The sequence below is a fragment of the Phytophthora ramorum genome, assembly GCF_020800215.1.
Source record: "Phytophthora ramorum isolate Pr-102 chromosome Unknown Phyram_PR-102_s0011, whole genome shotgun sequence".
Classification (NCBI taxonomy): domain Eukaryota; phylum Oomycota; class Peronosporomycetes; order Peronosporales; family Peronosporaceae; genus Phytophthora; species Phytophthora ramorum.
The window spans coordinates 298,231-321,514 of NW_027150657.1; the positions used below are offsets into that span (position 1 = coordinate 298,231).

Sequence of the window (23,284 nt, forward strand, 5' to 3'; positions counted from 1 at the left end):
CTTAGCTAAAACTTCGTCAGACCCTACAAGCATGTAAAAAGTAAAAAGTAATACTAGTAGTATCTGTGAAGCCACATTTCGTTCATTTCTGTCAGTTGTCTTGGCCAGCCGGGTGCGAATGAAAGCTGCTGGTAGCAACAAGCACGAGCTTGTGCTTCGCGACAAATCCAGCAACATCAAAATTCGAGCGCTTTTCAGTTAGGTCGTCATCCGGCGCATCGGGAGCACTTCCTTCCTGGCGGAAAAGCAGCGAGACGTAGCGGTGTTCCCCCACGGGTGGTGTCACCGGGTAGTACGGCACTACTACTACGTTTTGCGGCTGGTCTTGAACACTCTGCCCGTCCACAGCTAGGCCCGCCAAGATATAGTGCAGGAACGGCGCGTGCGTCGGAGACTTGGGATCCGGAGCATCAATGTCGATCAGCACGTACGTGTAGCGCCCAGCACTGCCAGCTGGGTTGCCTTCAATAGAGACACTCGGTGCTTCTTGAGCCTAGCAGTCAAGACGAGCATGATGTGAGACTTGCACTTCGTCCAACGGATTAAAAGGTAAAAGATCTGGTGGTGCCAACCTCCTTCATGGGCACAAATTGCCCCAGGGTCACGGGGTGGCCGCCATTGAACGCGATAGCGATGTGGGCACTGCTCCCGTCCTGGATTTGGAGCTGCAGCTGCTGCAGAACTTGCACGGGGACAGAGACGGTGTCCATTTCGGCTGCGAGGCGAAGCGTCGTCACAGATCCGTCCTCATTTCGGAGCTGGTGGGAGGCAACCCCCACGGACTGCATGACAGCCCCCATCAGCGCCATACTCACGAGAAAAGCGGTCGCGACGAGGACACCCGCCCCGCGCAGCGAGAACGAGGCAGGTGCCAAGAGCGGCGGCGGGAGCTTGGAGCCGTACGACATCTTTTGAAGAGCTAACCGGAAATGCGCGTGCGACCGTTAGTTTTACCTGAGTTGAGTATGTTTTGTGTCGAGACCACCTCAAGTGCATTATTTTTGCTTACGTCTACGCTACTGTTAGTTAGTTGACAGCCTCGTGCTTTCTGGCCCGGGCGTCGATGACCGCAAGCCATCGCTGTGTGGCCATTGTGCGGGGCGTGCTTTTTTGAGTGCGTCGCTGGCGTTTCTCGACGAATGCGTTGGCAGCGAGACGGCTTTCGGGGGACATGATGTCGTCCCAAGCACGTGTTCGCCCGGTGGTTTTTGCAGGCGGCTCGATGATCTCCATGTCCAGAGCAGGTGGAGAGTGTCGCTCCGGCTCATGCACGCTCTGCGTGACATAGATCTCTTCCGGCTCCGTCTTGTGCGGCGAAGGAAGTGCTGCGACAGAGTAATTTCTTGTGTTGTCGTTGCCCGTCTGGTTGGAGTGACTGCGGTGCTCATAAGGACGGCGAGCAGGGTCATCGAGAACAGGATAGTCAAGGTGATCGGCATGCCGTGTCGGGGAGGGCTCTCTTACTTCATAAGCAGCTTGGTTGTCGTAGTCATGATCACGGTCCTTCCAGGTGTAGCGTTGGCGTTGGAAGTCATCCCGGCGGTGCATCTGGTGCGGTGAGCTGCTTGGTGTTGTCAATCTGGGAGATGGCAAAATACTCTTAGATTCTCGGCTGTGACGCATGTAGTCAGCGTTGTAGTCAAAGTCTTGCTTTCGATACCCTCGCGACGCCGAAGAGTGTGTGGGGCTCGGAGCAGCACGAATGGGGCTTCTGCTCATGGAACTAGATTTGCTCGGCGCTGCGGTATACTCGGAGCGATGCCAAGGGGAGACAGCGCGATTTTGACTCGGGTGTTTGCTGACGTAGCCTCCTCGAGACGGTGGTTCATAATGCGGTTGTTGCTGTTCACGGACGCGTTGGTGGCTGTGGTGGCGTCGCCGAGTGTGACTGTGTTGCTGCTGCTCAGGACGCGGAGGCAGGCCGTATGCGTCCAGTTCGCGACATTGCTCGCGCGGGTAGCGAGAATAGCGCTGCCGGTTGCGATCACCGTGGCTACTACTGCCGGGTCCGTACGAAGTTGAGGGAGGGTAGTATCGGTCGTCTTGCTGCGATGGGACAAGGTACGCTGACGGATCGATGTGCGTGTGCAGGCGCACAGGGTAAGTGGGCTGCGTTGGGTTACTGCGCCGCGTGATAGGTCCACGGGAGCTCGAGCTCACGAGGACGTCTTCATCGTCGCCGCAACTGCTGATATCGTACGCGGTAACCTCCACGGGCTGTCGAAGCAGGCGATCCGAGTCGCACGCGTATTCGTCGTCCAAGTCGTAATCTGGGCCTTGGCGTACCATCTTAGCCCGTAGCCGCTCTTGGATCAGGGCCTTCAGAGGGGTTGACATACTGCGAGCTCTCTCGCGATGAACGGCACTTTAAGTCGCAGAGGACTGGATCGACGATGGCCGGGAAGAAAGGGAATGAAGCTCCAGTCACTGTGGGGTTCTCCTGCTTGTGCGCTCTCTGGGTTGCCGAGCTGGGATTGTGCGTGGCCAGCAGAACTATATGTGGCGCCGACAGAGTCTGTGGGCCATTTTGGGCGGGCGGTTTTCGGTTTTCAGGCTGCGAATAGCCCTCATCCAGCTTTTTATGGCCCTGTAAACGTTTCTTGTCATAGTCATTTCTGCTGGCGTTGCCCCGCACCAAGACAGCGATCAGATTGGCACGCTCGCCGACTAATTAACTGACGGCCGAGGCTAGTTTCACAGTTCGTATGATGCCTATGTTTCGCGCCGTTCTTAGTTGGTTTCTCCTTCTTGGAATGAAAATGTATGTGACTATTCCAGGCCGAAAGTTAAACACCGAGGGTCACCGGCGTCCTCGTGGTGTGTGCTCCAGGCCGAAACGTGAGTCGATTCTAAATCAACAGTCTGTAAAATGGTGATTGATACCCGGGCGCTATTTAAGCTCCCATTCTCCGACGTCAGGCGTGTACAACAAAGGCAGAAACCCGATACGTTGGCTATTATTCTCATGTGATGAACTTTCGTGTGTTCACAAAGTGTAGAAAAAGTGTAAAGCTCTAGCGAAGGGAGCTGGCCTTGCCCCCGAGGAATTCTTGTCGTGATGTATGGGAAAGTCTGTCCGTGGGTCTGCTTCTTAGCTGCGTGCTCAATCCTATGTTCTTTCCTCTTCAAAGCACTTCAACATCACTGACCAATTATAGTAGAGCCGCCTTTGGCCTGTTGAGGACAATGCGGGCGGAGCCTTGTCGGCATTTAAGAGGGAGAATGGCTCAGCCGACTCGGTTTGACTGTGGCCAACTTCGGAGATCCAGCCCTGGATTCAACTGAGGTGCTGGTCGGATCGGCGACAAGCAGATCGGTCGCCATGCCGAATGAGCGCGTCTCCCATTGGTCAATTTGCTTCAAGGTCACTGTTTTTGATTCCCCCTCTCCGAGTGCCGTGTCGACGTGGCAATGAGCCATCCACAGACCATCAGCAATGGCGGCGGAGTTGCTGTCCGAGGCAGATGGCGCCTTCTACGCGTTCGCGGGCGTCATGCTGGCGTTGTACGTCGTGCCCGCCACGGTCTTCACGCTGTACCGCGTGGTGCGCACCCCCGAGAAGCTTCGTTCGCGCGGGTTCGCGCTGCACGTGGCGCTCTTGTCCATCGCAGGGGTGCTGCTATGGCGCTGCCTCTCAGCGCTGCAGAGCGTGGACACGTCAGGCATGTTCGACCCGTACGAGATCCTGGGCGTGAGCGACTCGGCCTCCTCTCGCCAGATCAAGAAGGCCTTCAGGGCGCTGGGCAGGCAGCTGCACCCCGACAAGAACCTGCACAATCCGCTTGCAACGGCCCAGTTCGCGCGCGTGACCAAGGCGTACGAGGCGCTCACGAACCCGCAGAGCATCGAGAACTACCGCAAATATGGCCACCCGGATGGCCCCCAATCGATGCTCATGAACGTGGCGTTCGCGTCGGCGTTCAGCGGCACCAGCGGCAGCACCGGCTCGGTATTTGTGCTGCTGTACTTCGGGCTCATCTTCGCCGGCCTCGCGTACCTCGTGTACTGGATGCAGAAGCGTGCGGGTCGACGTGATCGCACACAGATCTCGCGTGCTACACGCGCCAGCTTCGTGGACGCCCTGACCGAGAAGATGAGTGTGCACGATGTGGTCGAGCTGCTCTTGTCGTGTGACGAGATGGCCGGACCGGGAGCTGGTATCCAGGACGAGGCGCGGAATCAGGCTCAACTCCGTGCAAAGACGCACGATAAGCTGGCCAAGAAGATGGAAGCGGCCAAGGCACTGCCGAGTGAGGTCATTGGGCGTATCCGCAAGCACTCGGACCCTGTGGCTCGTGAGAACATACTGGCGCTATACCAGTACCTCCGTCGGGACAAGCTCCGTGGCGTGTCACGGCCGTCGTGGGTGGATCAGCGATTCCAAAAGGTGCTGCTGGAGCTGCCGTTCCTCGTGGACATCTTCGCGACGATCGCAGCTGAGAACTTGGTGAAGCGGGCGTACCCTGCGATCCCACTGCTGCGCGCGCTATCGCTGCAGTCCAGCATTGCACAGGGCAGTTTTGTCCCTGATGAGATCGCATTGCGCGACCAAAATGAGCGCATTGCTGCTGTGGAAGGGAAACTCCCCAAGCTGCAGCTGGAAGGCACGACGGTGGCTGTTCTGGACGAGCCCAACATCCAGCCTGGAGACTGGCTTACTCTGCAGACCACCCTGCAGCGTCAACACCTCGAAGCAGGCGAGACGGCGCCGCTGGCTGCTACAATGTACGACCACGTCGACCCGAAGAGCCCGTTCCGCAAGGAGCATGTGTGGTTCCTCGTCATGGACAAAGGAACCGGTCGCCTGTATGCGGCTTGGAAGGTTAGTGTCCGTTTGCCTTATCGCTGCTCGTTGTAGTGCTTCCTCTCTGACGATACTCTTTGCTGTGATAATAGTGCGTGGACTTATCGCAGCAGGCCGCTCAAAAAGCAGGCTTCTTGGGCCCCGAGGTGCCAGGTACGCTCGCTTCCTCGATCTGTTGGAATTTGAGGTACTGATAACGTGGTGATTTGGCTTTGATGGTCCGCAGGCAAGTACGAGTTCGAGGTACGTGTGGTGTGTCCGGCGTACCTGGACGTGCAAGCCAAGGTCTCCCTTCCTGTTGTCGTGGAGAACCGCTAGAGAACCTCCAATTCGGTAAAGCGTGGATAGAGAAACTGAGCAGCACTTGATGCTCTTCAACAGCAATTGACACCGACCTAAATTGCTTTTCACTTGACTTCACTATCGCCTCTTACCCTATCGGTTGTATAATTGGTGTGCGGTTCACACAGCTCATCACCGTCAATGCTGCGACTTGGCCGCCGCTCTGATCACCGTCAATGCTGCGACTTGGCCGCCGCTCTGCGCGCCGCCATGCCACCGTCCTCTGCGCCCCCACAGCCTCGCCAAGTGCTGCTTCGTGTCTCGCCTCTTTCTCCTCCTCTGGACGCGGCAATCGGCAGCTCCCGCGGGTCGTCTCGGAGCACACGCTGTTCGAGAACCCGTGGATCCGCCTCAAGCGCATCAAGTTCCTGGACGCCCAAGGCTCGGAGCGGCATTGGACAGGCCTGGAACGCACGACCACCTACCCAAAGAGCTCATCCGATACAGACCCAGAGGCACTACCGACTCAGCAACTGGAAGTCTGTGACGCGGTGGTGGTGTTCCCGTTCCTGACCAAGCGAGGAGCTCCGACACGCGTCGTTTTGATCCGCCAGTTCCGTCCGCCGGTGGGTCAGTGGGTGCTGGAGCTGCCGGCCGGGCTAATTGATGCCCAAGAGGAACCTGAAGTAGCTGCCATGCGCGAGCTGAAGGAGGAGACGGGATACGTCGGCTCGCGCGTGCTGCGCATGGGTCCGCCCATGGTGAACGACCAAGGCATCACCAATGGGAAATGCAGGTTGTTGCTGGTGGAGGTGCGGGAGGAAGAGCAGCAACCGCCGCTCAAACAGCAGCTGGAGCCTGACGAGATCATCCACGTCGTGCACGCGCCGCTGGAAGGTCTCGTGGATTGGCTGGAGGCTCGCAAACTGCGCGAGAAAGATGCCATTGATGCCAGATTGTACTCGTACGCTCTCGGCCTTCACACATTGCCTAGCGGGCTTGGGAATAGCTGAAGCTTGTTGGTAGCTCAAATTCGGAATAGATAGTCGTTCTCTAGTGGTCGATCTACATGGTCTTTCAATGCCGTCTCAGGAGATGATGCAGCCGTTGGGTTTATCGTTCCCCTCTCCCCGCTTCTCTTGACCCTCCGCCTGCTCTTCCTCGTGCTTCTTGAGTCGAGCTTCGCGCCGCATAAAGTACCCAGACGTGCGGCTCATTTTGAAGTGGCGTTGGCGACGTCGAATGCGTTCCCGTTGCTCCTCGAGCTTTTCCTCCACCACGTTCATGCCGTAGTAGCGCGGCGGCATTCCGTTGCGTTTCGCAGCTTCTGGCCCGTAATGGTGTGCGAGCCACACTTCTTCGTTGATGCCGTACATGGGACGTGCCCTGAAATCCGGGGCTCCTCCTGTAGCCGCGTACGGGTGCTGTGTCATCCCCGATGTGTCGTAGGAGCGGAAGTTCTGTGCTGGCCGAGTGGCGTCGTATTCACGTCGTCTCTGAGGGTCTGAGAGGACGGAATGCGCCTCACTCACGTGCTTAAAGCGCTCCGCCTTGGTCTCGTCATTGCCAGTCACATCTGGATGCAGTGACTTGGCTGCAAGCGGCCACAGAACACTCGTTAGAACGGGTACGGGCACAGTTCACGATCCTTTGACAGGCGCACCGAGCTGGAAGTAGGCGGCCTTGATCTCCTTGGCTGACGCAGTTCTGGGGTTACGCGTGTACACGGTGAGTCACAGCACAGATACGCCGAGCGATGGCAATGGGAGGCTCTACCTGGCGATGTTGAGCACGCGATAGTAGTCTACTGACACCATAGTTCGGGTGTGGGGCTGACAGTAAAATGAGACGAGAAAAAGGAATTGAAACGTGGGCCGCGACTTGGATAATACACGTATGGGATCTTGTTTAGTCCTGGTCGAGACCGTTGAGTGTGTTCTATCTGGTCTATTCCCTAGCTACAGCATCAATCTATCGTCGTCCTCAGTCCATGCATCTGCCGCAGCAGACGCCCAAGGCAGAAATCGGAGTGCGACTACACCTATTTGTTCTTGGCAGCCTGCGCCTTCTCGTACTCGGCCATCAGCTTCTCCTGCATATCGCGCATGACGACGCCGTGGGTCTTGTACTCCATCGTGAACTCGCCCTTGCCCTGCGTGGACGAGCGCAGGTCCGTCGAGAAACCGAACATGTTCTGCAGCGGCACGTCGCACTTGACCACCGTGTGCATTTCGTCGGCATCGCTGCTGTTGATGAGACCGCGGCGGCGGTTCACCTCGGCAATAGCTGTGCCCTGGAACTCGTTGGGCACCTCCACCTCCACAGCCATGACGGGCTCGAGGATACACGGCTCGGCCTTCAAGAACGCCTGGCGGATAGCCAGCACCATGGCCGTGCGGAAAGCAAGCTCGCTGGAATCCACCGAGTGCGACTGACCGTCGTTCACCACCACGCGCATGCGCTGCACCGGGTGGCCAATGAGCCAACCCTTCTGAATAGCATCGTTCACACCCTTCGAGCAAGCCGTGATGTACTCAGGCGGAATGGCGTTACCAATGATGGCGTTCTCGAACACGACGCCCGAAGTGTTACCCTCGGCCTCAAGCTCTTCCACCTCCTCATCCGTAAGAGGCTCAACGTAGCCCACCACACGGGCGTACTGGCCCGACCCACCGCTCTGCTTCTTGTGCAGGTAGTTGAACTCGCTGCGCTGGCGGATCGTCTCACGGTAGTTCACCTGCGGGGCGCCAGTCTCCACGTCCACAGTGTATTCACGCTTCATACGCTCCACGTAGATCTGCAAGTGCAACTCACCCATGCCGCTGATGATAGTCTCCTTGCTGTCATCGTCCACGCGCACACGGAACGTAGGGTCCTCCTTCTGGAAACGGTTGAGCGCCTTAGAGAAGTTACCGATCTGCTGCTTGTTCTTGGGCGTCACGGCCAGCGACATCACCGGCTCCGGTACGTGCAGACTCGTCAATGTGAACTTGCCCTGGTTCGTATCGCTGAACGTGTCCATACTGGCACACTCGACACCGAACATGGCCACGACCTCACCAGCGCTGACTTCCTCCACCTCTTCCATCTCGTTCGAGTGCATCTTTACCAGACGCGGCACCTTAATGCGCTTCATGTCACTCATGTTGTAGATGAAGCCACCGCGCTTGAGGGTACCCGAGTACACACGCATGTACGTAAGCTGACCGAACTTGCCCTCCTCCAGCTTGAAGGCCAGAGCCAGCAGCGGCGCCTCCGGGGAGCACGGCACACTCACACGGGCCTCGCCGTTCGACTGGTCCAGAGCAAAGTTGTCCACCTCCGACGGGCCCGGCAGGTACGAAATGACACCGTCAAGCATGGGCTGCACCCCGCGGTTCTTGAAAGCCGACCCCATCATAACCGGCACGAACTTGTGCGAAAGCGTGGAGCGGCGGATAGCCTCCTTGAGCTGCTCCACACTGGGCTCCTCCTCCATGAGGAACAACTCGGCAATGTCGTCGTCGACATCGGCAAGCGCCTCGATCAGCTCCAGGCGCTTCTCCTCAGCCAGAACGCGGGTCTCAGCGGGGATGTCGTCCGACTCCTCGATAGTCTCACCGCTCTCGCCCTTATTGCGCAGCGCCTTCATGGTGAGCAGGTCCACCACGCCCTCGAGGTCGTTCTCAGCGCCAATCGGAACCTGCAATGCCCACGCGTTCAGCTTGAGCTGCGTACGCAGGTCGCCAATGACCTTCCACGGGTTGGCTCCCATACGGTCGAGCTTGTTGATGAAGGCAATACGGGGCACGCCGTAACGCTTCATCTGCTTGTCCACCGTGAGCGACTGACTCTGCACGCCAGAGACGCCGCAAAGCACGAGCACGCCGCCGTCCAGCACGCGCAGCGCACGCTCCACCTCAATGGTAAAGTCGACGTGGCCGGGCGTGTCAATGATGTTGATGTTGGAGTCCTTCCAGGAGCAGTAGGTGGCGGCGGACTGGATGGTGATGCCCTTCTCGCGCTCGAGCTCCATCGAGTCCATCTTGGCGCCGACACCGTCCTTGCCACGCACGTCGTGGATGGCGTTGATGCGTCCCGTGTAGAAGAGGATGCGCTCAGTCAGCGTCGTCTTGCCCGAGTCAATGTGCGCCGAAATACCGATGTTGCGCAGGTTGCTCATGTAGCCATCGGGCACCGGGAAGCCCGGGGCGAAGGGCGGCACTTCGGCGTCGGCCACGGCGGCGCTGAAATTGCGCGACGAAAGCAGCGACGACGTCGGACGCAGACGCAGTGTGGAGGGGGTGCTGCGGCGCAGACCGGCAGCGGCGCGAGACAGCTGCAGCCAACGCATAGAGGTTCGCGGACGTGAAGAGGTGCTTGAGCTGGAGACGGCGAGGTGCTCAATGGCCCCACGTTTTTGAGTGGCGGAAACTGAAGGTGATGCATCAAGTTTGACAGGGGTATCAGACATCATCAGATTTGCGCGGCCAATCGTTTGTAACCACTCGCGCCGCTTCAACTTGCCCTTGCACGAAGCGCGCCTCAGCACGTCTTGCTGGCCAAGCGGTAGCTTTACGACGCGTGAGAACGACGTATGCTCTCAGTTGCTGCAACAAGTGGCGGCGTGGACGTCTGGACCGACCTGGTGATCGCCTGCATCGTGGTGTTCGTGGTGCTGGCGCCCGCCTTCTGCTTCCGAGTGCCAAGCGGACGCCGAAGCTGCTGAGTCCCCGCGCTCCGACAGACCCTCCATGTACTACCACAGCGACAGGAGCGAGCGAGAGCAGAACGGCGTCCGTCGACCGAGTCAAGTGCAGCAGCGACCCAGAGACTCCTTGGTGGCCAGAACGATCAAAGACAACGGCATTGCCATTGGCGGCATGCAGAAGAAAGCGCTCTGAACGACGACGCCTCCGTGGCGCAGCATCACATCAGAAACACACAAACCTGCCGCGTGAACCAGTGTGCGACGAGTATTTATCCTGGGGGTCGAAACACTTCGGGAGATAACCTCAAGAGTTTCTCCTCACCTTGCTGCTCAGTAGATCATAGAAACATGGAACGCTTTTGACCTGTTAGCACGAGTTGTGTACTTCTTCCTCTCTGCTCTGCCCTAAACTTGTGTCCCTAATTCCATGGGCTTCTTCGTTTCCGAGGTAGTCGGGGTAGGAGTCGACTTACCGTCTTGGTCGCAGCAGAAGTAGGAGCCTCAGTCTTTGTCGCGATCGGAGCCGGGGTAGCGGTCTTCTGCGCCCTGCCGAAGACGCAGCCCCAGGCGCCAGTCGTGGGAGTGGTTAGAGTGCCCCCTTTGCCTCACACGTGCAAAAGTATACCTCCCTCCCCCCAACCTCACAAATTTGCAGCGAGTAAAACGTCAACGATCACCACATTGCATCATGGTTTCCTCAACCATAATATCCTGCCATGACCACTGAAGTCGCTTCGATTCGATAATTCTTGCTCAGTCTCATCATCGCGCCGTGAATTCCTGCCATGACCACAACAATGTAGAAGATTGGGGGTCTACGCCTGCACCACACGCTCGAATTCCGCGCGCTGGGCAGTGGCTTGCTGAGCGCAGAGCTCGTCGACGTTGTACGCTTCGAATTGTCGATCTTCGTGGTGGCGCGGAGCGTATGGAACGGGTCCATACTCCGGTGTGAACGTGGGAGCTTTGTCCTTCTGCTTGGTCCAGATTGCGTCCCAAAGTCGCTGGAACCGCTCGATCTCGTTGCGCGAGAGCTCTCCATCATTAGGATACGGCAGTTGAGCCGCCTGCTCGGTCCCCACGCGTCCGTGAACGTGTCGGACCCGAGGCACAACCTTCTCGAGCAGCCACTCGTTGTCCTGCGGCATGTCCAGAAGCCGCTCCGTCACCACGCACCAGTGGCTGAAGTCCAGCGTGAGTTTCAGGCTCGGGAACTCCTCGAGCAGTGCTAACGTGGGCCACGGCGAGTAGAACATGCGGCCACGATGCGTCTCGTGCGCCAGGATGTCGTCGCAGCCGAACTGCCTTTCAATATCGTGCACACGACGCAGGAACTCCATTTGCTCACTCGGTCGCCAGTGGTCGCACCCGGAGTGGGCGTTGATGCGAACAGGACGTTGCCTGAAGCTGCAGACCTGCTCCAGCTGCGTTCGAAAGCGGTTCACATGGTTCTCCACGCCCTCGTATTGCTGGTGCAGCTTCTGCAGCTCATAGTCCACCCACCCAGAGTAGACGCCCACAATGAGCTCCAGCTCGTTCTCGGTTAGCAGTGGCAGCACCAAATCCGTGCCGCCCAGTGCTTCCAGATCTCCGAGACTCGCCTCGATGCCGTCGAACCCTTGGCGCCGGATATGCGCGAGCAATTGCGACGCATACGTTGACCCCGCAGTACTGTTACTAGCGAGCTTCAAGGCACTGGGCGACCCCCACAACGACCGGAAGCAGCGAAGAACTTGAGGCATGGAGAGGGAGCTTTCGCGACGCTCGACTAGCGAAATGATACTTCCCACAGTACTACAGTACTCGGATAGTACTGACTGGTCGGTATGGATAGCATTCTTACACTGCCTCGCGATAGCTCAAAGGAAGCACTCACAACTGCCCTGCGGCACCATCTATCGGTCTGAAATCTCTGTTACTGCGGTTGACGATGCTCTCCGAAAAACGTCACGCTTCGAGCACGCCCAACACTTCTACCTACCTACTCATCTCGCGGTCACTACTTCTGCATGTCTAGGGATCGCTGGTAGGCAGCGATAGCCTTTTCGTGGTCGCCCTTCTCGAAGAGGATCTTGCCCAAAAGGGTCGAATTGGTTGCCGACGGCTCCAGGTCCAGCGACTTTGCGATGGAAGCAACAGCAGCGTCCAGATTTTCATCGGCATAGTAGGCACGACCAAGCAACGAGTGGAGAGCGGGGTCGTCCGGTCGGATCTCCACAGCGCGCGTGAATGCTTGCACAGCAGCACTCACACTGCCCTTCTCCATCATGACGTGTCCAAGGCTCACCAGCACGTCCACTTCCGGTAGTGTGTCGCCGCCCACTTCATCCTCGCTCTCCGCTTCCACTTCGTCATCAACTGCACCATTTGCAGCCTTGGCCGCCTCCACTACTGCCTCTTCGTCATCATCATCGTCGTCATCGTCGTCAATAAGGTACTCACGAGCGGCACTGTCAATGATAGCTTCAGCCTCAGTCTCAGCTTCAGCGTCTGCCTCGGCATCGTGAAAGTCGCCAATGTCTGTCTGTCGCCCCTCAATATCCGAGTCCGATCCTTCGATGTCATCGTACGTGGACTCTACAGCAGCGATTGTGTTTAATGCGTCCTGAAGCCGTGTCGTCCTTTGCAGTGCAGGATTAGCTGCCGTTGAATTGGATCGTGATGGCTGCTGTTGCTGTTGCTGTGGTTGGGCGTCATCAAAGTTGGGACTATCGATATCTATCTCTCGTGTCGGTCGGAAACTGCCTACACTCTGCGTTCTGTTCAGCAGTTGACCTGTAGAACGGTACATTGCAATGCCAGGGTTTGGAACGGGGCCCACATTGAGCGGAGCAGATGGAGTGGAGCCTGTGCGCATCTGCATCGGAAGAGAATTCTGCCGGTCGCGGGCCATGGGCATGCTAGTAGCACTGCCGCCGCTGGTATTGCTGCTGCGAGAAACGTTGGTGAGTCGATCGGGATCGCTCAGCATCTCGGCCTGAACGCGCAGCTGTGTTTCAGCTTGCTGCTTCTCCTCCATGAGTTGCGAGACCTGCTTTTGCAGGGTCGCGACCTGCTCATTAATGGCTGCCTCATTTCCAGGTCTGTAAGGCCCAGCGCCAGAATTCGACGCACGTGCCGGGGCCGAGACGTGACGCTCCAGCATGCCTGGCGGTGAGCGCTGCGCCTCGTCCGAGCGACGGGCATCACCGCTCATAGCCTGACTAATTCGCGTCTGCGGAGCCGCACGCTGTGCAGCCTGCATCGTGATCTGCTGTTGCCGTGCTTGGCGACTGGCGTTGCGCAGCATGTCATGGCAGACTACACAGACGCGGTGGCGGTCGCTGAGTCCGTAGTGCGGCAGCTTCATGCGCTCACGCGCCGAGTGGTCGCGACAGATGGACTGGCCGCAATTACGGCAATGGTGGCGCTTCTTGAACGTGCCGAACTTCTGTGCGCAAATGCTGCAGCTCGGTGCGTTCATCCAGCGAGGCGGCAGCGACACGGCGGGTCGCGCCGTGGTCGACGGCCTCTGCGCCATGGACTGGGGCCTCGAACTCTCGGTCGTCCTGCGTGGAGACCAGGGACTCGGTCCGGGCGGCATGACATTAGGCCCGCGCGTCCCGTTCATCTGCTGCGCGTAGAAGTCGTTGTCTGAGAAAGATCGCATCTTGAGCGACGCAGTGCTGCTGAGTCTGCGTTGTCGCTGTCCGTACTGCACGCCGCTCTCTAGGTGGGGCACGGGGAGGTCGCCCGCGATGGCTTGGAACCTCTCGGAGGGTCGCAATTGTCCCTCGTCGTCCTGCTCCTGTTGCTCCTGCAGCTTCTCCTGCTCCTCCAAGGCCAGCTGGTCGGGCAGCCCCTCCTTGGCGCACACGTGGTGGTACATCTCCTCCAGCAACTTAATGCTGCGACTGGGAAGCGCCGCCTTGCGCGCGAGCTGCACAGCATTCTCGCCCGACGGCGCCTTCTTGAGCACCGCGTCCGGGTACGATGCCAGCAGCGCCTGCAACCACTCGATACGCGCCTGCGCCTTGATGGCGATCTGCAGCGGCAACATCTCGGCCGTGTTGGGTGCGCGCGCGCCCTGCGGGAAGGCCTTGAGCAGCGCCAGCAGCACGCCCTCGCCGATGGACTGCGGCTCTGTGCACGCCCAGTGCAGAGGCAACATGCCGTACGCGTCCACTTGCTGCGCCGTGACCGGCTCGGCGTCCACGAGGCGCCGCAGCTCATCCCAGCGCGAGCTCTTGGCCAGCTTGACGGCGTCCAGGCGCTTGCTCGCCATGGCTGCGGCCGGCACGCGACTTGATACTGAGGGGAGGTTCGTTCACTTCCGTGCCGACGACGCCACGAAGCGCGCTAGTATTAGATACTGGGCTTCAGTATGCAGTGGCCGCTTCTTGAGAGCCGTGTCCCGCACAGAAATGTCCCGTTTTGCGCAGGAAGCTCCACGGTGACAAAAGGGGGTGCAGAGAATGTCATTAAGACGAGGGATACGAGAGAGTGATGTCGAACCCATGACTCCCGTTGAAGTATCGATTTATCCGCCACTCGCTCGCACAACATCCTGTCATACACTTACCCAATCACTCTCTGTAGGCCCCATGAAATCGACTGCTCAAGCACGTCAGGTGCGTCTGCTAAACCAGACCTGGCAGCCATTTTCCATCGGGAAACGTCTCTGCAAAGGTGACTGGCCACGCCCCCGCCCCCGCGCTGGGCACCGCCGGACCCCAAGCCCAATTCGTGGCCGTGCAGTCGCCAGTGGCGTCGCCCGTAAAACCCGCGCCGTCGGCCGCCATGGACGCCGTGGAGACGGAGGCCGACAGATCTGACCCTATGGAACTGCTACACGTCAAGCGTGAGGGCCAGCGCGAGAGCTTTACTCGCTACCGAGTGCAAGAGACGCTCATGCTCATGGGATGCCGACCGAAGGACGCGGTCACTGTCACGCAGGAGGTCTTCGCGGTGTTTTGCAAGCACTTGACGACGAGGCAGAGCAACGGCAGCTGCGACAGTTTGTTCAGTAGCAATAGCGATGAGGAGCAGCAGGAAGAGGAGAAGCAGCAGCTGCCCGTGGCTCTACCCTGGCACTTGCTGCATCAGTGCATCTACTCGTCCCTAGCCAGATTGGACTACGTGAAACCCCATCATTTGCTGGACTTTGAAGTGGCCAAAGAGATCACGCAGAGAAATCAGTCCTTTGCGGTGTTACTGGGAGGGACGTCAGGAACGGGGAAGTCGACGTTGGCGTCGTTATTGGCGGCCAGATTGAGACTCACGACTGTACTGCCCACTGACTCGGTGCGCCATGTACTGAGGTCGTTCACGTCGAAAGAGGAGAACCCGTGTGCGTTCGTGTCGACGTACCAAGCTGGAGACGCCTTGTCGCCTGACATGGTGGCGGCGATTCAAGGAGACCGAGAGGACATGTCGGCGGCGAGATTACACAAGAAGATGGTGCTGAGAGGGTACAAGATGCAGTCAGAGCTGGTGCTGGAGAAGCTCGATCGAGTGCTCACGATGTTTGAAGAGCGCAAGCAGTCGCTCGTGGTGGAAGGGGTGCACTTGAACACGGACGACCTGCTGACGCTCGTGAAGAAGCACCCGACGTGCGTCCCGTTCGTGATTTACATCAGCAACGAGAACAAGCACCGCGAGCGATTCGCTGTGCGCGCACGCCACATGACCATCGACCCCCAGGAGAACAAGTACATCAAGCACTTCGACAACATCCGCATCATCCAGCGCCATCTTTGCAAACACGCGGACCGGTATCTCATCCCGAAGATCGATAACACCAACGTCGACCGCAGTATCGCAACGATTCAGAGCACGTTGGTGCGTGTACTTCGAAAGCTGGACCGTGGCGAGAAGCTTGTGGAAGAAAAGATCAGCAAGTTTGTTATGCTCTCGCGTGAGCATGAGAATTCAATCAAGAAGGCCTGGTCAAGCAAAGGTGTTCGCAAGGCCATGCGTCCTCTTATCAAGCAGAAGGTATCCAAGCGGCTGCTGCTTCGTCGACTGCTTGCCGAACAGACTACGGATACGTTTGGGGATCCTGACCCCCATCAGGGTGAGGATTCATCGAGCAGTGAAGAAGAAGACGAGGAAGATGCGGGCCGAGAAGCAGACGATGAACGAAATGCCGATGAAGAAGAAGACGACGATGAGCAAACCACCGTTGTGGGTAGTCTGCTCAGTGGTACGAACACACGAGACCACGCATCCACTGCAGGTCAGGTGTCCCCAATGCAGCCGCAGGGGCTAGCGACGCCAACTCGTTTAGCCGCACAGAAACGAATGTTTTTGGACGAGATTGAGGAGCACTCGGCTGGCACAAGTGACAACGCAAAGCTGATGCGCTCACTTTCTCAGGCCATCCGTCAAGCGGCGGTCTGGCGGGCTAGCCAGCCGTTGACAAATTACACAGATTGGGATTCCCACCTCCCACCTCCCAGCCCAGAAGTCACCTTTTCGGACGTCATGGAGAACATGCCGGGCTTTGCCGCAGCGGTGGAGAAAGGAAAGCGGCCCACGTGGGGGTTCGAGGAGCGGAGAAAGTCGTGGATGGCTGGAGACCAGCCCGCTGACGCGCCCAAGAGCCTTGCTGCCCAGATGGGTACCAGTCGAACCCCACCACCGAATGCCTCAAGACAGTTCAAAGCATTTATAGAGAGCCAACGTGTTGAAGGAGAGGCTCAGCTACAAATGAAGCGAGCGCAACAGCAACTCCAGCAGCAGCAAGCGCTTCCCGTGAACCACCAGCTACCGCCTATTGGAAGGCGGACGAAGGTAATCGCCCGACGGGTGCAGTCTCTGGCCCCGGAACAACTTCAGGATAGCGCCAGCAGCTTGGACTTTGACTTCGACAGCGTGTCAATGGCGGACGCCAACGAAGATGTAGACCATGTGTCGCAGACGTCATCTCCGCGCGATGGATGTACGTATTTGGGCTTGCTGCGTGTTGTGGCGTTGGTTCCCTTCATTTGCTAACTTGTGTTGCTCGTCTCCTAAAGGTGTTTCGCCATTGGACCACAGTTATGCTGATACCGACAGCCACTTCGAGGTCAGCTCGCAGAGCTCCGTGGAGTGAATGATGATTTATTGATACAGCCTAATGCGAAAACGAGCTTGAACAAAATGGCGTGTCAAAGTTTTATCATCTATCTACATGCGTGGCGGTACGATCAAAGTTCTTTGCGGTGCGGCGGCGTGGGGCTCACCAAAGCGCGGTAGCGAATGTACGAAAACGAGTACGCTCCAATAAAGGAAAGCGCGACGCCCGCGATGTTGGCGGCTTGGGTCGGCGCATCAGGGAAGAGGAGGTAACCACCAACGGTGGCGAAGAGGTCCTTGATGTTGCCCGTCACCGACGTCGTGAGTGCTGAAGTGCGGAGGGTGCAGAGCTGCACAGAGAACTGGTAGAGCACGCACATGCTGCACATGATCACCATCCCCGCGATGAAGCGCGGGTCGCCCAAGTACGGAAACGCCAGCACCTCGTCGCGTTCAAGCATGAATCCAAGCACTGAGCAGCAAACTGCACCAGCCGTGCTGTTGAGGATCACAAGCTGGCGCGGACTCAGCGCGCTTTCTTTGGAGAATGCAAGTGACATCGCAGTGCAGAGATTCTGCAGCAAAACGAGCGTGTAGCCCCCGCGCACGTCGGACATGATGTCCGTACTACCTGCAATGAGACTGCCCGCGGAGCTAACTACAAAGCGTAAAGAAGTTCAATGCCAGAGACGTTAGAGCCATCATGAAACCAGCATGCATCCGGCGACATAACAGCCCGTTCAACCCCAAATTCGCACCGAGAATCGTCACCTTGATCGATCCCGAAATGGTCTATCGAATAGACAGCACCATAATCATAATGTTAAGCCACATACCATACACACCAGAAGGGCTTTGGCGCACCTTGTGCAGCACGAGCCACTCGATCAGCATGACAGTGATAGTCGTCAACCGCCGCAGAACCAAGTACCTGCAGCAATAAAACCCCGGCATGAGCTATCTCCCCCAAACTGACAGCGACAGTGGCCCGACGCTTACATGGGCAAGTTCACCACCCGCAGACTCGCGAACCCCAGCAGCATGTTGCTCAAATGCAGCGCCATGAGGGGAAGCAGCACGCGCAGCACGTAGGAGGGGCCTCTGTGCTTGATCTTCACAGGCTCGTCGGCACGCAGCTGCTGCTTGGGCTCCGCCACGAGCGCCAAGACGCGCTGCGCCGTCGACAGCAGCGCGAGGCTCGCCAGCGTGAAAAGGCTCTGGATCGCACCCAGAGTGTACACAGAGCGCCACTGGAACGTGGTCACGAGCGTCTTGGTGAGCAGGTTCATGACCAGCGAACACAGCAAGTAGGAGGCGCAGGGCCACAGCGCCACCACCAGCGCTCGCGGCGACGACGTCCCCTTCATCGTCTCGAGCGCTTATCTATGTTTGTCGACTCGTGGGACACTTTGAAATGAGGGCCTCGGATACTTTGTGGGAGCTAATGCACCAGCAAGAGCTGCAACTTGTAATGCAAATCTTTGCGTGGAGCAAGGCAATCAAGTCATTCGCGCCAGCATCACTATTGTCTCGGCCGCCTTGGGTGTTTCTCATGGGCTGCAAGGCCGGAAGCGATGGTCGCAGACGCAACGGGTGACGGCTCAAGTCGACTCAGTGACTGAATGGCAGGCGAGCTGCTCGAGCAGCACAGCACAGCACTGCCTCAGAGGCCGAGGCCTGGAATACGCGCGTCAATCCACGGCAACTGACACGTCAGTGGACAAGGGCACGAAGCTGAAGCACACTAAACAGCGGCGATGTTGACTCCTCCAGTGACACGAGTTGCCCTCGCCGGCGGTCTCGTCGCTCCATGGACGCGGCACATGGCGATTCCATGCTGCGGCTGGATGGAGTCACCGTTCTGCGATGGCGGTGACAGCGCTTGCGAACGCCCGCTGCTGTCTCGCAAGCGTTCTCCCAGACAAGAAGGCCGCACCATACGCGGGGTGATACGTCCTGCGACGGCGGAGAGCAAATGGCCAGCGCCAAGCGGAGACCAACCCAAGTTGAAGTGGCAGTCCTGGCCCGCAATCAAGTTGGAGATTAAAAGTCAGGATCGCAGGTCAACAACAACAAGGGTTGTATCGCCCTACACATTTAGAACCATGCCAGACGACAGGATTGTCGAGCAGGAGCGCTCTTGAGACAAACTCGTCAGTCAGTGTCTCCGCTTGGCTGTTTAACACCTGCGCTGCTATTGTTGCTGTGGCATTGGCTGGGTTTAAGCCTACAGGCAGTGAAGCTGGTGCTGCTGGTGCTGGTGCTGCTGCCTGCGTTCACTGCTGCAACTGCCGTTTGCGGACGTCCGGTTCGGCGGCCGCCCCGACCACGACGTGGCCTTCAACACATTCATTTCCCGATCATGCGCGCTCCCACTGTCGCTGTTGACTTTGCCTCGGTCGAGTGACAAACGCTTGTTTCCGTCCTGTACGCAAATCCTGCCGAGAATTGCCTGCGACTGGAAACTCGGCTGCCTGCGACTCGAGCTTCTCCGCTGCGGGGATAATAAACATGGGTGCTCTCTGCAGCTGGCATGGCATGGCTTTGCCTTTGCGGCGCGTCATCGACTGGGATCAAGTCGGGATCGGGATCGGAAACGGCCCGGCCACGCACGACGCCCATTGGCCGAAAAGCGCAGAAGTTGCACACTATACAAACTCCGAGACAAAGGGCTGATCGAGCGCGGCTCTTGGTCTCACTATGGGCCGCGGCGCACCCTCGTCGACTGCCGCCAGTGCGGAATTTGCGACAGCGAACGCAGAACCCAACGGCCGACGGAAGACGACCCCCCTCTTCAGCTCAGCATCCATCATGGCCATCAACTACACGGTACGCCTGGATACGCCCCCTCCCTCCCCGCTACTGCAGCCCGTGACTGACTGACATGTTGCTGCCCTGCTACAGACGTGGAAGATCGAGGAGGAGGTCAAAGTCCGCATGACCGAGTCCGGCGTCGGTGCGCGCCCCGCCATCTCGGCCCCGCAGGCCTTCCAGAACACGCTGGCTAAGTACGGCTCGGCCAACGCGCTGCACTTCAAGAAGGACGGCGAGTGGTACGTGCTCGAAGAGCTCCATATCTGTAGGAGGTCGCACCTGTTTTAACACCGCTATCGGTGTATCTTGCAGGACGTCATACTCATTCCAGACGTACTACGACAAGTGCTGCCAGTTCGCCAAGTCGCTGCTGCACGTGGGCCTCGAACGCTACCAGGGCGTAAGCATCATCGGCTTCAACTCGCCCGAGTGGGCCATCGCCGACGTCGGCGCGATCTTTGCCGGCGGCGTGGCTGCTGGTATCTACACGACCAACACCCCCCAGGCCTGCGAGTACATTGCCAAACACTCGGACTCTGGTGTCGTCGTGTGCGATGGCGTGAAGCAGCTGGAGAAGTTTCTCGCCATTGAGAAGAACCTGCCCAAGCTCAAGGCGCTTGTGGTGTGGAACGACGTCGTCCCCGAGGGCATCCAGAGCAACGTGCCCGTGTACTCGTTCGAGGACTTCATGGAGCTTAGCAAGGAGGTGAAGGACGAGACACTCAAGGAAGTGATGGACTCCCAGAAGCCTGGCAACTGCTGCACGCTCGTGTACACGTCCGGCACGACGGGCAGCCCGAAGGCCGTCATGATCTCGCACGACAACGTGGTGTGGACCATCATGAGCGTTATCGGCATGATCAAGCGCAACTTCAACCACCAGATGCACAACGGCGACCGCCTCGTCAGCTTCCTGCCCATGTCCCACATTGCCGCGCAGCTGATCGACATCTGGTTGCCCATTTGCGGCGGCCTGCAGATCTACTTCGCGCAGCCGGACGCCCTCAAGGGCTCCCTGGGTGTGACGCTCAAGGAGGCGCGCCCCACGTTCTTCTTCGGTGTTCCGCGTGTGTGGGAGAAGATTGCGGAGAAGATGTGGTCGATCTCGGCCCAGACGACGGGCATCAAGAAGCGCATTGCGACGTGGGCCAAGGACAAGGCTGCGCAGAAGACGTCCCTTGCTCAGTACGGCAACTCGGGAGGTGCCCCGTGCGGTTTCGGAGTCGCCAATGCGGTTGTGCTCATGCGTGTGAAGGAGGCGCTGGGTCTGGACCAGTGCATTGCCAACTTCAGTGGCGCCGCGCCCATCAGTCGCGAGGTTGTCGAGTACTTCGGTTCGCTGGATCTGCCCGTGTACGAATTCTTCGGCCAGAGCGAGTGCTGCGGCCCCCAGACTTGCAGTATGCAGGGCAACTGGAAGATCAGCACGTGCGGCCGTACCATCGACGGCTCGGAGACCAAGGTGCTGCCGGGCACGGACGAGCTTGTCTTCGGTGGCCGTAACATCATGATGGGCTACCTCAAGGGCGAGGAGCAGACCAAGGACACGATCGACGAGGAGGGCTGGCTGCACTCGGGCGACTGCGGCAAGATCGACGAGGACGGTTTCATGACCATCACTGGCCGCATCAAGGAGCTTCTGATCACTGCTGGTGGCGAGAACGTTCCCCCTATTATCATTGAGGACACGCTCAAGGAGGAGCTGCCTCTGCTGTCGAATGTCATGGTGATTGGCGACCGTCGCAAGTTCCTGAGTGCGCTGTTCACGCTGCGAGTGACGGTGGACAAGGAGGGCCACCCCACGGACAGTCTGGACGAGAAGGCGCTTAGCATTATGAAGGAGATCGACAGCTCGGCCACGACCGTCGCAGAGGCCCGCGCTGACGAGAAGGTGAAGGCCTACCTGGATGCTGGTCTGAAGCGCGCCAACGGTCGCGCTACGTCGCGCGCGCAGAACGTGGGCAAGTACGCTGTGCTGGACCACGACTTCTCTATCAACGGCAACGAGCTGACGCCTACGCTGAAGCTGAAGCGCAAGGTCGTGTACGAGAAGTACGAGTCGGTGATCGAGGGCATCTACGCGTAAGTGTTACCTTCGACCCATGCCGTAGAGCGTATGGCCACTTCCGATGCGATACATCGGCGCCGAGCAAAAACGAATGCGCGCCCGTGCGAGCGCGCAAATAAGCGTCTGGGCTGACCGGCCGACGGACACGACTGTTTCGCGTCTTACCTGCGTGTGAATTGCATTTTTCTAGGTAGCTCGCTTGTGCTCACGAATAAGTAAAGGGAGTATAAGTTGCAAAACTTTTGTGGCTTGTTACATCGGCGCTCTCATCGCCAGCATGCTCGCAGCGGTTGCCTCGTTTATCAACGCCTACGCTCGCTTGCTTTTCTGACGCAGCTTGAGCTGCTGCTCCTGGAGCTGGTTGTTCTTCTGGATGGCCTCGTAGATGGCGACCAGCATGATCACCACCGCCATCATGAGCACGTGCGACACGTTGAACTTGAACGACGACGCCTTGCCTGCAGCACACGTAACCAGTCAGAACATCACCCTAAAGCATCAGCCGCCCGGAACGTACCGAGCACTTGCTCCAGAACGTAGCGCAGCTTGTCAGCGTCTGCAAGAGTGTCAGAAGCACAGGGAACCGTTGGCATAGGACAATTATGGAGTCGAAGAGCAAGGCTCTGCTGTTGTGTACGTACAGGGCTTGAGTGTCTGCACAACGGGGATCGTCATGTAGCTCTTGAGGTCTGAGAGCAGGAGACACGCTTATTAATGATTTACGCCCTCAATTACAGCGCACACAGGGAATGCGCACTCAGGGTGAGGAAGCGGAAGGCGTTCTGGAAGTTGAAGAGCGCCAGGCCCGACACCAGCAGCAGCACGGGCGGCAGGAACAACAGCTGCAGCGCGCTCAGGTTAAGGATCATCTCGGCGTCTTCCTGGGCTTCAGTCGGTAGGTTTGAAAGTGAGGGCGATTAGTTTTGTCCAATCAGAGCGCACCCATGTTGTTGCTGAGCCACTTCAACTTGTGTCATACAAGTTGTACGCCATGCCGCTCGGAGTTCTCGTGCGAGGCTGTTGTTGGTGGGCATTTCACCCGCGGCACGCAGGCCAAATTCCGAATTGCCCATTTTTTGGAGAAAGGCCTTGACGGTGTCAGTGACCCTTTTCGTGATGCAGTCTCCTAGCCGCGCTATACTGGCGCGGTTGGCTAAATTGCTGGCCGTGCGCTCCATTCTCGACGGCGCTGGCACGGATCTGAAGCAGTGGTACGACCTCCTGAGCGCCAAACTCCAGCGCATCGATCGAGGCTTGCAATTCCTTGTCAAAGACGCGGATAGGCACCCACGTGATGAAGTACGACGCCGACGCAACTCCCGAGCTATTGAACTACTTCAGGAGCAATTCGAGGAGACGAAGACGGCAGTGGCGCGTTTAAACGAAGGCTGCCGCAAGTATCAAAACCAGGTGAGGATTTACAACCTGCTGGTGGTGCGACTCCGAAGGCTAATGCATCTAAGCTTACCAACCGAGAACTGAGGACGCCGTCAACAAAACCCGTATGCAGATTTCCTAGAGCACTATGCAGTGAGATATGGAGCGATTGCCAACAGTAGAGTAGTAGTAGCTCTGCCATAACGAACAT

General features: G+C 58.2%; 13 protein-coding genes across 13 annotated transcripts; 5 read left to right on the forward strand and 8 right to left on the reverse strand.

Moving 5' to 3' along the window:
- Positions 1–91: 91 nt before the first annotated feature.
- On the reverse strand, positions 92–908 carry KRP23_10885 (Phosphatidylethanolamine-binding protein-like protein F40A3.3; the record flags this gene model as incomplete). The annotated part of the gene is made up of 2 exons (XM_067881377.1): positions 92–493; positions 573–908. The coding sequence occupies 2 exons, from the start codon at positions 906–908 to the stop codon at positions 92–94; spliced, it is 738 nt and encodes a 245-aa protein (XP_067740693.1).
- A 118-nt stretch (positions 909–1,026) lies between these two features.
- On the reverse strand, positions 1,027–2,337 carry KRP23_10886 (uncharacterized protein; the record flags this gene model as incomplete). Its single annotated transcript, XM_067881378.1, has 1 exon — positions 1,027–2,337. The coding sequence occupies one exon, from the start codon at positions 2,335–2,337 to the stop codon at positions 1,027–1,029; it is 1,311 nt and encodes a 436-aa protein (XP_067740694.1).
- A 1,099-nt stretch (positions 2,338–3,436) lies between these two features.
- On the forward strand, positions 3,437–5,122 carry KRP23_10887 (DnaJ protein ERDJ2B; the record flags this gene model as incomplete). The annotated part of the gene is made up of 3 exons (XM_067881379.1): positions 3,437–4,822; positions 4,897–4,957; positions 5,031–5,122. The coding sequence occupies 3 exons, from the start codon at positions 3,437–3,439 to the stop codon at positions 5,120–5,122; spliced, it is 1,539 nt and encodes a 512-aa protein (XP_067740695.1).
- A 200-nt stretch (positions 5,123–5,322) lies between these two features.
- On the forward strand, positions 5,323–6,099 carry KRP23_10888 (ADP-sugar pyrophosphatase; the record flags this gene model as incomplete). Its single annotated transcript, XM_067881380.1, has 1 exon — positions 5,323–6,099. The coding sequence occupies one exon, from the start codon at positions 5,323–5,325 to the stop codon at positions 6,097–6,099; it is 777 nt and encodes a 258-aa protein (XP_067740696.1).
- Positions 6,100–6,174: 75 nt separating this feature from the next.
- KRP23_10889 (Chaperone protein DnaJ 2) lies at positions 6,175–6,903 on the reverse strand (the record flags this gene model as incomplete). Its single annotated transcript, XM_067881381.1, has 3 exons — positions 6,175–6,680; positions 6,750–6,793; positions 6,863–6,903. 3 exons carry the CDS (start codon positions 6,901–6,903, stop codon positions 6,175–6,177), a joined length of 591 nt encoding a protein of 196 aa, XP_067740697.1.
- A 224-nt stretch (positions 6,904–7,127) lies between these two features.
- On the reverse strand, positions 7,128–9,419 carry KRP23_10890 (Elongation factor G-2, mitochondrial; the record flags this gene model as incomplete). The annotated part of the gene is made up of 1 exon (XM_067881383.1): positions 7,128–9,419. One exon carries the CDS (start codon positions 9,417–9,419, stop codon positions 7,128–7,130), a length of 2,292 nt encoding a protein of 763 aa, XP_067740698.1.
- Positions 9,420–10,591: 1,172 nt separating this feature from the next.
- KRP23_10891 (uncharacterized protein) lies at positions 10,592–11,518 on the reverse strand (the record flags this gene model as incomplete). The annotated part of the gene is made up of 1 exon (XM_067881384.1): positions 10,592–11,518. The coding sequence occupies one exon, from the start codon at positions 11,516–11,518 to the stop codon at positions 10,592–10,594; it is 927 nt and encodes a 308-aa protein (XP_067740699.1).
- Positions 11,519–11,775: 257 nt separating this feature from the next.
- On the reverse strand, positions 11,776–14,040 carry KRP23_10892 (Vacuolar protein sorting-associated protein 27; the record flags this gene model as incomplete). Its single annotated transcript, XM_067881385.1, has 1 exon — positions 11,776–14,040. The coding sequence occupies one exon, from the start codon at positions 14,038–14,040 to the stop codon at positions 11,776–11,778; it is 2,265 nt and encodes a 754-aa protein (XP_067740700.1).
- Positions 14,041–14,555: 515 nt separating this feature from the next.
- KRP23_10893 (P-loop NTPase domain-containing protein LPA1) lies at positions 14,556–16,851 on the forward strand (the record flags this gene model as incomplete). The annotated part of the gene is made up of 2 exons (XM_067881386.1): positions 14,556–16,698; positions 16,775–16,851. The coding sequence occupies 2 exons, from the start codon at positions 14,556–14,558 to the stop codon at positions 16,849–16,851; spliced, it is 2,220 nt and encodes a 739-aa protein (XP_067740701.1).
- A 94-nt stretch (positions 16,852–16,945) lies between these two features.
- KRP23_10894 (UDP-N-acetylglucosamine transporter UGNT1) lies at positions 16,946–18,181 on the reverse strand (the record flags this gene model as incomplete). Its single annotated transcript, XM_067881387.1, has 4 exons — positions 16,946–17,472; positions 17,573–17,606; positions 17,679–17,745; positions 17,814–18,181. The coding sequence occupies 4 exons, from the start codon at positions 18,179–18,181 to the stop codon at positions 16,946–16,948; spliced, it is 996 nt and encodes a 331-aa protein (XP_067740702.1).
- A 1,333-nt stretch (positions 18,182–19,514) lies between these two features.
- Positions 19,515–21,714, forward strand: KRP23_10895 (Long-chain-fatty-acid--CoA ligase ACSBG2; the record flags this gene model as incomplete). The annotated part of the gene is made up of 3 exons (XM_067881388.1): positions 19,515–19,643; positions 19,719–19,867; positions 19,941–21,714. The coding sequence occupies 3 exons, from the start codon at positions 19,515–19,517 to the stop codon at positions 21,712–21,714; spliced, it is 2,052 nt and encodes a 683-aa protein (XP_067740703.1).
- Positions 21,715–22,005: 291 nt separating this feature from the next.
- KRP23_10896 (uncharacterized protein) lies at positions 22,006–22,565 on the reverse strand (the record flags this gene model as incomplete). The annotated part of the gene is made up of 4 exons (XM_067881389.1): positions 22,006–22,154; positions 22,214–22,252; positions 22,338–22,385; positions 22,454–22,565. The coding sequence occupies 4 exons, from the start codon at positions 22,563–22,565 to the stop codon at positions 22,006–22,008; spliced, it is 348 nt and encodes a 115-aa protein (XP_067740704.1).
- Positions 22,566–22,812: 247 nt separating this feature from the next.
- KRP23_10897 (uncharacterized protein) lies at positions 22,813–23,178 on the forward strand (the record flags this gene model as incomplete). The annotated part of the gene is made up of 1 exon (XM_067881390.1): positions 22,813–23,178. One exon carries the CDS (start codon positions 22,813–22,815, stop codon positions 23,176–23,178), a length of 366 nt encoding a protein of 121 aa, XP_067740705.1.
- Between the last annotated feature and the right edge of the window lie 106 nt (positions 23,179–23,284).